The sequence below is a fragment of the Podarcis liolepis genome (assembly GCF_965112155.1).
Source record: "Podarcis liolepis genome assembly, chromosome: 10".
NCBI lineage: Eukaryota > Metazoa > Chordata > Lepidosauria > Squamata > Lacertidae > Podarcis > Podarcis liolepis.
The window spans coordinates 57,146,476-57,160,967 of NC_139562.1; the positions used below are offsets into that span (position 1 = coordinate 57,146,476).

General features: G+C 43.2%; 1 protein-coding gene across 4 annotated transcripts in view; it reads right to left on the bottom strand.

Moving 5' to 3' along the window:
• The window catches only part of COG5 (component of oligomeric golgi complex 5), a 156,056-nt gene that overhangs the window by 134,535 nt on the left and 7,029 nt on the right, over positions 1–14,492 (bottom strand). For all 4 annotated transcript variants that reach the window (XM_083463445.1, XM_083463446.1, XM_083463447.1 and 1 more), the window contains exons 4-6: positions 11,680–11,734; positions 11,524–11,593; positions 6,779–6,899 (exon numbers count right to left, since the gene is read on the bottom strand). In XM_083463445.1, coding sequence (XP_083319571.1) covers positions 6,779–6,899; positions 11,524–11,593; positions 11,680–11,734 — 246 coding nt within the window. The remainder of the gene's footprint in view (positions 1–6,778; positions 6,900–11,523; positions 11,594–11,679; positions 11,735–14,492) is intronic.

A 14,492-nucleotide genomic window follows, 5' to 3' on the forward strand; every position in this document is an offset into this window, starting at 1 on the left:
GCTAACAACAACAGTAATAAATAATAATTCCAGTAGTAGATAGGTAGCCGTGTTGGTCTGCCATAGTCAAAATAAAAAATTCCTTCCAGTAGCACCTTAAAGACCAACTAAGTTAGTTCTTGGTATGAGCTTTCGTGTGCATGCACACTTCTTCAGATACGAAATAATAATTGTTGTTGTTACCCTCCTCCCTATTCCCCTCTTCTTTTCAAGCCACAATTTTTAAGTTTTGAATTGATGTCGAAAAATCCTCTTTAGCCATACATGCTGAAAACACATTACCTGCTAGTAATTGATATATCCCTCGTTTTTAAAGAAATTTCTCAAACACATAATTGCTCCAATTTGCATTCTCTTGATTACTTTATTCAAACCCTTCTCCATGATTTCCTCCCCCTTTCCCTTTCCTTTCTTTGTGTTCTCTTAATTAAATTATAGGGGTTATTTTTAGACTCAGTGGGCCTTTTATTTTATATCTTATACAGTAGTGCCAAGTACATGCACTTAGCTAATAAATACTAACACTGCATTATGCTGGAAGCCGTTTCAGTTTCAAATTTCAATTTCGCTGCAGGAACCTGGACGTAACCATGGTTCTCAAATCCACAGCTTAGGCGCATACTTGCATTCATTTTATCTCAGGCCGGCAATGGCCATACACAAGTGGGGAAGGATGTATAATCTTGGAGAATAAGATTCTCCTAAACCACATCTTTTTTCCTTGTTGCGCACAGGCAATAGAGCAGGGATGATCAACATGGGACCTTCCATTTGTTGTTGGAACTCCCAGTTGCCTGCAGCCTCATTCATCATAGCCAATGGTCAGAGATGAGGGGAACCGTAGTGCAACATTTGGAACATTGACTACCCCTGCTATAAAGTGTAAAAAGGTAAAGAGACCCCTGACCATTAGGTCCAGTTGTGCCCGACACTGGGGTTGCGGCGCTCATCTTGCTTTATTGGCTGAGGGAGACAGCGTACAGCTTCTGGGTCATGTGGCCAGCATGACTAAGCCGCTTCTGGCGAACCAGAGCAGCGAACAGAAATGCCGTTTACCTTCCCGCCGGAGCAGTACCTATTTATCTACTTGCACTTTGACGTGCTTTCAAACTGCTAGGTGGGCAGGAGCTGGGACCGAGCAACGGGAGCTCACCCCGTTGCGGGAATTCGAACCGCTGACCTTCTGATCGGCAAGTCCTAGGCTCTGTGGTTTAACCCACAGCGCCACCCGCGTCCCATGCTATAAAGTGTATCTGATGTCAATAAGCACTTTGGACTCCAGCTCACACAATTTTAGCTCCCTTTTAGATTCCCAATGTGGGGGCACTATTATGTTTTTTTAGAGGGTGGGGGTCTTACAGGGCAATCCTATGCATTTATTATTCTATTTATTGTTAATTATTAAATCTGCATACCACAATTTATCCAAAGATCACAGGGCAGTTCCCAACACGAAAATACAAAATGATAACACAAAATACGTAATACAAACAAAAACAAGGCAATAAGCCCTCTCCTACAAACACATTTAACTTACCCAGGAGTAAGCCTCATTAAATTCAATGGGACTTACATCTGAGTAGATATGCATAGGCTTGCACTGTCCTGTTAAATTTCTCAGACCTCTGTTTATCCTCAATGCACTTTCAATTTTCGTCAGTGTATTTTCTCATCACAGGCCAAAGATGGTTAACATGCGGCTTGGCACTGTTCCAAAACTTTCCTTAAGTATGCTGCAACTAACCTGAACACTAAGGATAGCTTAGTAACTACTCCACGGATCACACAAAGGATGTATGTTTCCTCTTGAACATAAGCTGCTTTAGACTGCAACCCTAACTTCCCCTCTTACCTGGAAGCAAGCCCCACAGAATCCAACAGAACTTACTCCTGAGTGGACGTGATTGGGATTCCGCCGTTACTCTCAATTAAAGGGGGAAACATGGCACACAATGACCTTGGCAAATTTTAAAAACCACGCACAAACATTTATAAGTACATGTATATCATTTGGAAACTGGTGGGAGTGCAGACCCAAGAATGCATGTTCTTGACTTCTTGAAGTTTGCCCACACAAAACCTTCTCTCAAAGAGAGACGGCAAAAGTACGGAGGCACACACGCGTAATGCAATCACTGATTTGGGATCCAGAAAAGGGATACTGATTTTGAATGATTAAAGCTGAGGCTGGATTATTATTTTTTTACTAAGATGCTCACCTTCTCCCCCACCCCCCACCCCACAAAAATATTCAGGAACTCTGGATTCATTATTTTATTAGTAATAAATAAGAATTCTGCAAGGAAAGCCAAAATTCTGCTTGATAATGAAATAGAATACCAATATGGTTCATTTAGTAACTCGGGCTTGGTACTCCCACCCCCATCCTCTGGTTAAACGTCTTTCTATAGTTAGGCTGAACGGAACACTCACATTCCACCAAATGCATTAATGGGCAATAAATCCCTTTGGGTCATTATACCAATCATATCCAAAATTCAGCTGCACAAAGAATACACTAGCTAAGCCAGCAAATATTATTCATGTGATAATCATTGCACATTACAGGCATCGCCGTAGTTTCGGTTCATTGAACAGCTAGTAGCATAAGCTTAATTTTTGCACAACGCTGCGATAATTACATGGTATGCTTGCTGTTATTTCCTACAATCTAACGAAACTATAATGAACATTTTACTGTACAGCTAGATGAGTAACCCTCTTGTTTTTGTTTACAATCCACCCTAAGGAGTTTTGTGAATGTGAAACATCTGAATGGCGAGAAGGGTGTGGTATTTTGAGCAGAAGGGAAGGAAAGAAAAGTATGAAAGCTATGGGGTGCTAGGGAAAAGATCCCCAGCTTATACAGAACATCACAGTTTAAAAACACTGCCTTGGAGGTTGCAATCCTATCCCCGCTTACCTTGAAATAAACCCCACTGAATCATTGGGGCCTACTTCTGAGTAGATGTGGCTAGGATTGTAATGTTAGTTATTGTACAAACTTGACCCAATGGAAAAGGAATTCAATCAGTTAAGCACCTTGAGAACCAGTAGCCGATTTCTGTTTTGCTGCCTAGTACCTGCTGTGATAGGGACGCGGGTGGCGCTGTGGGTTAAACCACAGAGCCTAGGACTTGCCGATCAGAAGGTCAGCAGTTCGAATCCCCGCGATGGGATGAGCTCCCATTGCTCGGTCCCTGCTCCTGCCAACCTAGCAGTTCAAAAGCACGTCAAAGTGCAAGTAGATAAATAGGCACCGCTCCAGCGGGAAGGTAAACGGCGTTTCCGTGCACTGCTCTGGTTTGCCAGAAGCGGCTTAGTCATGCTGGCCACATGACCTGGAAGCTGTACGCCGGCTCCCTTGGCCAATAAAGTGAGATGAGCGCTGCAACCCCAGAGTCGGTCACGACTGGACCTAATGATCAGGGGTCCCTTTACCTTTACCTGCTGTGATAAAGGGACGCAGGTGGCGTTGTGGGTTAAACCACAGAGCCTAGGATTTGCCGATCAGAAGGTCAGCGGTTCAAATCCCCGTGACGGGGTGAGCTCCCGTTGCTTGGTCCCTGCTCCTGCCAACCTAGCAGAGATGAGCGCCGCAAACCCAAAGTCGGACACGACTGGACCTAATGGCCAGGGGTCCCTTTACCCTTTACCTACCTGCTGTGATTCTTGCACAGCAATTCATAAGGGGTTTGATCCTGGCACTGCTGTGTGCTACACCAGAAACACCCTACCTGCTAATTTTTGCTCAACTTAAGTAGGATACTTGTGCAGCAGGTCAGAACCATTGGTTATATGAGGCATAGGAACAGTAGAAACATTTGCCCCCTTCACACTTTATAATTGCTTGAAGGGGGTTTGCTGCAAGTAAGGAGGAGCTGGGCTGCACTGCTGCCTCCGATGCTACACAACTTACTTCCACCACCACTCAACATCTATACAATGACTTCTATTTCAGCAAAGCCTTTCTATGTAGGCTTTCCAGGAATCCCAGAAGCCTGATAATGAAGAGTTCACATTCATAGTCTTCCCCACTACACACATCCACACATAAGGGTTGGAGAGCCCATGAGACACTAGGGGCGCCATCCCTTTAATCACGTGAACCTGGTGCTTTCAGATCAAATGGAAGCTTTCCTGCACTAGGACAGCTGAAAAAGAACCAAATATTGGCCAATTTCAAGGAAGACATTGAACTTGCTTGTAATACACCTTGTGATTGTCAAAGACCGGAAACAAACCATGGGAGGTGGTCAGCCGCATTATGCCTTCTGTATGGACTTTCTGAAAGCATTGGGTTTGACCGTGGTAGAAAACAAAATCCTGAACCTTCATCTAATAAAGCAAGGCGATTATTACGTCAAGAGTGCACCCTCGTGCATCACTTGATACAGGCAAGTTATATGATCGCTCTGGAGAGATAAAGGGTTGTTTGGTGATAGAAATATATTAAATTGAATTCTACTCAAGTACTTTACCATGCCTTCCTCTTCATTTCAACCCCCTGTGGTTCCTCAAAATCGACTCTTCGGAACTGAGAGACCCTCCAGTACCACCTGGGATGTGATAAAGCGGTGCAGCAGGACTGGGAGAACTGGCAAAACTCGGGGAGAGAGCTACCTTACACATGCAAAAGTATCTTTCTGTTTTACAGAAGGCTCACTTAGATCCAACTCACACAGCACACATTATTGCATTGTAAGTATAATAGATAAAGGTGATTAAAGACAAAAAACGAATTGCCCACAGATGCTTCTTCATGTTGATCAGTTCACTGCAATCTAAACGACTTTACCAAGGTGGCACAAACCACAATTTGAGCAGATATAACACCAGAGAGGGATGCTATGTCAGGCAAGCAAGCAAGTCAGCATCTTCCATTCCCCCCCCCCCCCCGCTAATCAACTTTGTTGAATTAAAACATCCAAAACAGAGGGTAAGGTTTAAAGAACTCCAAGATTAGTTCAGCAGTCATACCCTAACGGCAGTGTGCAACTCATTAAAAAGACAGCAGTACATATATATAAAACCAACTAAAGCACGGATACACTATCTTCTGTTATTTAAGTTTATGCTGAATTTAATTTTGTAAGATAAATGGGTACCATACACTAACCTCAACCCATTCCATGTCCTAACCTCTGAAGGCCTGACTGAGGAGGTATGTCTTCAATTGCCTCTCAAAAAAGTGTAGCGCTGAGGCAAGATGTACCGTATTTTTTGCTCTATAAGACGCACTTTTTCCCTCCTAAAAAGTAAGGGGAAATGTGTGTGCGTCTTATGGGGCGAATGCAGGCTGCGCGGCTATCCCAGAAGCCAGAACAGCAAGAGGAATTGCTGCGCAGCACTCCCTCTAGCTCTTCTAGCTTCTGGCTTAGCCCCTCAGTCCCTTCCCCCACCTCCCGCAAAAGCCCCCCAAGAGCCACGCTCTCTTTAAAGAGCCTCGCAGAACGTGTGTGCGGTTCTTGGGGGCTTTTGCGGGAGGTGGGGGAAGCACCGCACATATGCTCCATGCGGCTCGTGAAAGGGAGCGCTGAGCAGAGCCTGGGATGCATACAGGCTTTGCTCAGCACTCCCTTTAAAGAATTTTTTCCCCCTTGCATTCCTCCTCTAAAAACTAGGTACGCCTTATGGTCAGGTGCGTCTTATGGAGCAAAAAAGACGGTATCTTAGTGAAAGGATGGTTTTGGAGCAGTTACCGAGAAAGCCGTGTGCGCCTGCTCCTCACAGTAGGTCCCCCACCCCATATCCCAAGCACCCATACTGGGCAGCACCCAACACAAAACAGGAGTCTGCAGCAGCGGAGTCTGCAGCAAGCAGATCAGGCGCCTGGGGCGGCACACATTCCCTGCCCCCAGGGGTGGAGCCAGCCACCTGCAGGACGGGGCGAGCTGGGGCAGGACACTCCATGGGGCCTCCGAGGAGTCTGCCTGCCCCCTCCTACTCAGCTGCCCCACAACTGAGGGGGAGGTGGCGGGCAGACCGTCTGGGGCAGCGCAGAGACTGCGGGCACCCAAGTCACCGCATCACTTCCAGGAGAGACGCGTGGCTCGGGCACGCTGCAGGCCCGCGGTGAGTGCCGCCCGCCATTTTGTCACCCCCCCTCAATGGTGACACCCGGGGCAGCCCACCCCCACCACACCCACCTTCCTCTGCCCCTGGTCTGCAGCCAGAAAACAAAAGCAAATCCCTGTGTGTGCAGACAGAAGTGCTTTAGGTACATGCACATGAAGTTTTCCAGACCTCAGCCATGATCTAGTCAACGCTGAGGCAGCAGTCATTGAAAAACTCATCATGCTGACTGCAGACAACAGCCTCTGAATGTGACATATAAAAACAGAGCTTAAAACGTATAACGGCAGCTCCAAAATATCTGAAACCGGTCTGCATCAATCAAATTCCCACCTCTAGAAAACTGAGAATGTCACCACCATAGGTGTTTTCATTATTGCTGAATAAACCCAACTTAAGAATTGTATTTTCCATATAGTCCATTACCCCTGTAAGAAATAAGGAAACTACCGTATTTTTCCGTGTTTAAGACTAGGGTTTTTTACCTTAAAAATAATGTCAAAAAATAGGGGACGTCTTATACACGGATACATCTCCCCCCATTTTCTTAAATCTGAGTCCCCCAAAATAGGGGACGTCTTATACATGGGGGCGTCTTATAGACGGAAAAATACGGCACATTTCCCATACCATTTTTTTTTTAAGGAAAAAGCATTTCACATTAGCAAATAGAGCACCACTAAAAATGACCAAGTCAACTCACCAAGCTCATTGAGGCTCTGAGCAGCTTTTGTTATCTCTCTGCTTCCTCCCTGTAGCTGGCCTTGAAGTCTCTTGCTGACATACAAGATGCGCATTATTCTCCGCAGCAAGTCACAGGAAGCCTTGATAGGAAACACAGTTTAGGAATATATTCAATATGTTACATTATTATACAGTTGTTAAGTACCAGCTGTGGAAACACAGCACACATTTCTGGCCTGACAATAGGCGTGTATGATCACATTATGGTTCCGTTCATGGTTTGATATCATCTGGAATACACTATCATAAAAACACGCCACAGAGGGTTGTAACTACAAGCTGCTCTGCGGGGATGGAAGGGCATATAGTCACAAATGCACAGTGAGGGAATTCTACAGATAAAGACTGCAATTCTGTTGTATTAAAACCATGGAGAGTCTCGCTACAGACTTCAAAAAGAAGCAGGCAAAGGCTTAAAATATGCAAGTCTCTCTTCAAAAAAACCCAACCCAAACCAATTCTAGGGAGCGGGATCTAATTCTGCATGCAAATTTTCACAAATCAGCACAATAAACACATTATCAATCCTTTTATGCAGGAGCCTGAAGTATACATACAGTGGTGCCCCGCAAGACGAATGCCTTGCAAGATGGAAAACCCGCTAGACGAAAGGGTTTTCCGTTTTTGAGCTGCTTCGCAAGACGATTTTCCCTATGGGCTTGCTTTGCAAGACGAAAACGTCTTGCGAGTGTTCCGGTTTTTCCCCGCTCCCCCCTTTTTCTAAGCCGCTAAGCCGCTAATAGCCTTTTAGCCGCTAATCCGCTAAGCCTTTAATAGCCACTAAGCCTTTAATAGTCGCTAAACCGCTAATAGCGCTAATCCGCTAAGCCGCTAATAGGGTTGCTTCGCAAGACGAAAAAACCGCTAGACGAAGAGATTCGCGGAACGGATTAATTTCGTCTTGCGAGGCACCACTGTATATACAAACTTTAAAATGACAGTAATCAAATTTAAATTCAATCTTGGTTTATTTCCTGAAACCAGTTATTGTAAGTGCCTGGTTTAAAATGATATCTGAATGCAGTGCTAATAAAGTCCCTACTCAATAAACCAGGGGTATAAATGTGTGGCTTTTGACGTCCAAGTTCATAAATATGAAAAAATAGATCATAAATTTTACCTAAACTGGGAACTCAATGGCATGGACATTTATATCTGGTTTGGATGGAATGCTAAACCATAGTTTAGTTTTACTTTTGCTTCCCATCTCCTCCCCAGCACATCCAACTGCTTCCCAAACCAGAAACTATGTTAAGTTTCAGCTAGGTTTATTCCAGGGACAGCCAACATGGCAGCTTCCAGACGTTATTAGATTATAACTCCCATTGTTCCTAATGCTGGTTGGCTCTGATGGGAAATGGAGTCCAACAATATCTAGAGGGCCACAGGTTTCTCACAGTTCATATGAAATTAGAACTAATTCGGAGATGGGGAACCCAGGACTCTCCAGATGCCATTAGAATACAATAGCCATCATCCCATATCCAGCTGGATGTGGCTGATGAGAGCAACAACATTTTTTGGGTTTAGGTTCCCCAAACCTGAATTAATGCAGGTTGCTTGGTGACCTAAAATGTGTAGAAAGAGAACCAAACATAAATCCACAACTGCTATTCTACCAATATCTATTCTATGATATGTGAGTGACATGACCACTGGTTAATGGAGTATCATAAAGATTAGATCTAGTTTCAAAGAGTATCTATTCCAACGGTTCCTGCGTCCAATTAGTACTATGCATGCTTGTTTGGTAAATGAACTAATCGGCGGAAAGCTATTTAAAGTAACCCTTTTTTGTGGGCGATTTAAGTCACAATTTAAACCAATTATTTATATCCATCCACTCTGCATCACATAAAAATATGCGAATTGGGGGACATTTAATTCGGCAGCTGAGTTTCTGCACGCTACAAATATGTATAGGCTCTATGCAGCAGAGATACATGGAGAAAAAGTGTGAAGCCACAAGCAAAGAGCCCTTCTCTCCTCCAAGGCCCCTTTATATTATTTATTATTTATTTAATTTATATACCGCCCTATCCCAGAGGTCTCAGGGTTGTTCACAGAACAAAATCAAAATATAAAACCGCAAAATATATAATCAAAATAAAAACAACAACCCAATAACACGCCCCTTTATAAGCACACTGAGCCATTTGGCAACTGCCCTGAGATCTGAGAATGAAAGGTGGTATACAAATTTAATAAACAAACAAACAAACTACATCTCTGTTAACACTGTCCCAAATTGCCACAGAAGATGCATGAATACTGCAATCATGTGGGCCGGGCTGATTACATGAGTGCTTCCTATAAAAATCACTATGCTTACTTCTGGCGCAATTGGCCCACCCTCATGGCTGCAGAATTCACACACCCTTCAGTTGTTTGAGACAGAACTATGGAGAAGAAGCACCCAGAGAGCTTGGTGTGGGAGTGAGCACAAGTGCTTAAATGCTCTACCGATGTTTAATGTGTATTTTCAGCTACCTGATACAGTGGACGCTCGGGTTGCACGTTCGCAACCCTTAGCATTCGCAACCCACGTCTGCGCATGCGCAGATTGCAATTCGGTGGTTCTGCGCATGCGCAAAGAGCGATTTATCGCTTCTACGCATGCACAACTGCCGAAACCCGGAAGTAACCCGTTCCAGTACTTCTGGGTTTCGGCGGTCCGTAACCCAAAAAAACGCAACCTGAAGCGGCTATACCCCGAGGTATGACTGTATACTGAAAGATATGTCTGCAAGTGGACCTACAGAGTGCTGATGACAGCAAAACTCTGCTGGTTTCAGATTCTACATTAGATATTCCACGATATGCAGTATTTTTGGGCACTAAATTAAAGAACACCATCAGTCTTTAACAAACTACAGTGGTACCTCGGGTTACAAACACCTCAGGTTACAGACTCCACTAACCCAGAAGTAGTACCTCGGGTTAAGAAGTTTACCTCAGGATGAGAACAGAAATAGTGCGCCAGCAGCGTGGCGGCAGCAGGAGGCCACATTAGCTAAAGTGGTACCTCAGGTTAAGAACGGACCTCCAGAACGAATTAAGTTCGTAACCAGAGGTACCACTGTACAATCATGGTCCTAAAACATTCAAATGTGAACAGCCTATTAGAACAAGTGATTCGAAATCTGATGCCTTGGTAGGATTTGTGGTCTAGACGAGGCAACTTTCGGTAAAGCACAAGTCTCATATGTTTTAAAAAAAACAAACTGAAATTACATCTGAGCTCTGTGCTTCATCTAAAGTTGCCTAGTGACAAATATTCCCTTCAATTTCATAACAGTTCTATATTATATAACATGCACTTCCGACATTTTGACTGTTAATGTAATCTGTTGAGAGCACTATCTATGCTGCTGGAAGATGGAAAAAAAAAGAGGCATGTGCAGATTTTTTAATATATTTTCACACAACTCAAAATGTTATTTTAACTCATTACAGACACAGCCTGGAATATGGTTAACTGACATAAGCTCTTAATCACTACACAGTTCGAGCACAGTAAAACGCCTGCAATTTCAGGGGAAAATACGTATTACAATTTTCAGGAGTTCTAGAAGTGACAAAACATGTCAAAGAGTAGATCAAGCAAAACCTAAATGTTAGGGCAATTGTCTAGAGAAGAGATTTGGAGGCTGCTGCAGCTGAGTGGCTAAATTAAAACAGAGAGTGTGTTATGCTTGTTATACAAGCCGCAAATTATTCTGTTAAATCCAAATAAGCATATAGTCAAGCTTTGCTACCTCTGCACCACCAAAGGGCATCTGTCACTGTCAACTCAGCACAATATCTATTGGGTTCAATGCTCAAGAGGCCTGTAATTTATTTATTTTTTAAAGTGAACAGGAAACAGAATCTGAATTCTGCTCTATGAAGGTAACTATGGTTTTGTGCATGAGGGACAGAAAAGCACCGACTACAGCTTTGGTTGAAATAGTCAGAACTGTGTCCACAAGTTGCGGTTAAAAAAAACAACTTGGAGAAAAGCATATGAAGCTGGGGAAAGCTTGAAAATCTCTTTTGAACTATCCAAGACTTGAAAAACAGCAGCAACTGAGGAATCCGTCCAAGTTCATTGCTGATTTGCCAATCAATTTTTAAAACATTTTGCCAAGTAAAGAAAAAAATGAGGACCGCTCCCGGCATGAGAAGGCAGCTACATAACCCTAGTCAAAGGATGCTACCAGGGAGACACAAGAGGAGATAACCCCATATAAATTACCTCAGTTGAAATGAGCAATTACAGATACGGAAGAAAGTTTGTGCCAAGCGCAAATCTGCTTTGGGAGAACTTATTTTCCCTTTCCACAAGGATTTATAAAGTGCACGTATTCTGTGGTTTCAATTATTTATTCTGGGAGTGTTGTCTTTGGAGTCCTGTCCCCACCACTTCCAACCAGTAACCATAGCAACACTCAGTCAGAAGAAAAACTACAGAGTTATCTCTGGCCACCATTAAATCTTGTTCATATATCGGCTCGATTGTTGCAAAGTTGCAAAGAAACACTGCCTGAAATGCTTCTGAACAACGCATCTACTATTCTCAGCATTGTTGCATTCCTGTCTACAAGAAGAAAACCGTCCTTTTGACAGAATCGGTAGATAGTTCTTTGAACCGCTTTCCCCCTCTCTAATCAAAAGAAATGTTATTCCTGGAGGGTAAGGAAAGAAAGATGCCTGTAAACTTACCTGAAGCCTTGCTAACTGTGCCGTACGGGACACGATTTTGTTGTAAGGATCGATTATTTTGGCTCTGATTCTGATGAAAAACGAAATATGTTTTAGAAATCACTGGAGTGCAGAAGGACTTAAAACTACTAAATCATTGTTATAGGGATGGCCTACCTGTCAACAGTACTTTGCAATGCACTGATTCTGGTCTGCATCATTTGAAGAACACCTGAATAAGAGAGCAAAAGCAGTATTTCAAAACACACAGCTGACAGAGAGAATGCACCTTTTCCCAATAAAACGCCACATTTCGAAACCAAGCAAGGAACTCAAAATGGTAGTGGCAACTTTGATCTTTAATCCTTCCTATACCGTTTTCGGCGTACAAAGTGCTTTATTATTGCAATGAGTAGGAGCGCTTTTGAAGATGGCTTAGAAACGGCATTACCAAGGGTAGAATTCAGCGGACATATTGCTCACCGAGGGAAGATAGTCTGAGTACACAGCACCAATTCTGGCCCAATTAAATTGGTGACCAATTAGTTTCTGCGTACAATTGGCTTTGACCCTAATACTTCAAGGACCACCTCTCTCCATATGAACCAACCCAGACCCTGTGTTATTCATCTCTGAGGGAGGTGCACTACTTGTTCTTGGAAACCAGGTAAAAACATTACTATTCACCCAGACCTTTGGATTTCAATTTTCTATTTATAATTTAGTGGGGTGAGGTAGAGCTGGATCTGTTTTCTATTTCTATTACTTGTATATTTTTAAGTTGTTTTATCCTTCTTTTTACCCTTGCTTTTAATGTTCCATTTTTGTAAGTCTCTCTGAGGTTGAAGACAATAAATAAAATAAAACGTATTGTTCTTAACACATTTACAGCCTCATCCTAACCGTTTATACACAAGTGCAAGTACCACTCAATCGGATGTACTTTCTGTCAAGTACATTAAGGATTGTAGCCTTAATAGCAGCAACGGCAGCAACAATAATATTTTTTATTTATACCCCGCCCATCTCGCTGGGTTGCCCCAGCCACTTTGGGTGGCTTCCAACATATATAAAAATAATAATAAAACATCAAACATTAATAGCAGCTATCGGATCCAATATAAAAGTCACAATCACTTTAAAATAAACATATCAAATGAAGCAATATTCAATAATCCATTAGAATCCAATAGTAAACAGTAAAATTAAACATCAGCAAAAAATAAACAGTTTACACCTGTCAGCTACAATAAAAAATTACTAATCTATAATCAATAAAAATAACAGCAAATCACAATGCACAAAACACCACAAAACCATGAAAAAGGATCAAATTGAGAAATAAGGACACAGAACTTACAATTTTTAAATATATATATATATCCCTGAACTCCAGCTGCTTCTGCTGTTTCTAAAGTCATGGTCTGGGAAAGGCTGCCAGGGCTGGAGGGTGGAGCAAGGCAGGTGGAAAAAGCCATTGCCTGATGACCGACAGAAGGCCTCTCACCCTTAATCACTCAAACTACTATTGTGAAGAAGGTCAAGTAAACAAATGACAAGACACCAAACACTACCCAGTAAGCTTTATGGCCAAGTCTGAATTTGAACCCAGGACTCTCATATATCATCTATAAAACAAGCCTAGCAATTACTCTAGTAATCCAAGCTGAAACTTGGCAGGCTGAAATCTGAGGCCGGTTACTCGAAAGTGCCAAGTTCTCTTGACATCTCTATAGCTACTAATAGTATTGTGCTACATTTAGAATCTGTTTAGAATCCATTATTGCCTAGAATTCATTACTTCCTAGAAAATCAATCAAGGCTATTACACAATAAGTACTAAGAGAAAATCTGAGAACACTGATTAAAGACGTACAGAGTATACTGAACTCCCTACCACCACGACTCAATATATTTGTATTCAACATCAGTAAGAATATTTTCTCACTCCAGAAATCCCAGAATTTTTGAGAAGATGACATTGCTAATATGCCAGAAAATCAACTGTTTTTTTAACCTTACCAGCTGATTCTTTCCCCCCTTTTTTTTAACTTGGGAAGTTCTACTGAATTCAGTATACCGTATTTTTCACCCTATAGGACGCACCGTCCCATAAGGCGCACCTAGTTTTTTGGGGGGGAAATAAAGGGGGGGGAATTTTTTTTTTCCCCAGGCGCGGGGCTGGGGTGGGGGAGGCCCGAGCTTCCCCCGACCCCAGCCCCCAAACAGGCAGCTCTCTGCAAGCGGTGGGAGGCCAGCGCTGGCTCCCGCTGCTTGCGGAGAGGTCCGCGAAGCCTGGACACGCTGATTCCAGCGCGCGCAGGCTTCGGCAAGCCAGCAACTCTCCACAAGCAGCGGGAGCGCTCCCGCTGCTTGCGGAGAGGTCCGCGAAGCCTGGAGAGCGAGAGGGGTCGGTGCACACTGACCCCTCTCACTCTCCAGGCTTCAGCGAAAGCCTGCATTCGCCCCATAGGATGCACACACATTTCCCCTTCATTTTTGGAGGGGAAAAAGTGCGTCCTATAGGGCGAAAAATACGGTAAGTAGTTTTAGGAGTACAGCCTAGCAGACCAATCCTTTTCATATTTAGGGCACTTATGTACCTATGGAGTTATGGTATCAAAGGGGGCATCACAATTTTCTCCCAAACAGAACAGCCAAATTTTGGCATATCTGAAGCAGTGCTGATCTTTTGTTGTAAAAGTACATGCTGCAACTCAGAACGTTGCATTATCTGTTCAATCTCATGTAGGAGTCCAGTTCTATATATGTATCTCTGTAGGCTCAACATGCCAGGGTGTCTCAACAAGAATTTGTCATCCCACACATTTGTCAAGGCTTAGTCATCTATACATCAAGGAGTTAGGATTCAGATAAAATATTATGCATTATTTCATTAGACAGGGGGCATAATCAAATTAGGGTTGCTCTCTGCTCAGAATCTTCAAGGAGTCTTCAAGGAGTGTTCATGCTTCAAGAGCTGTGTCCAT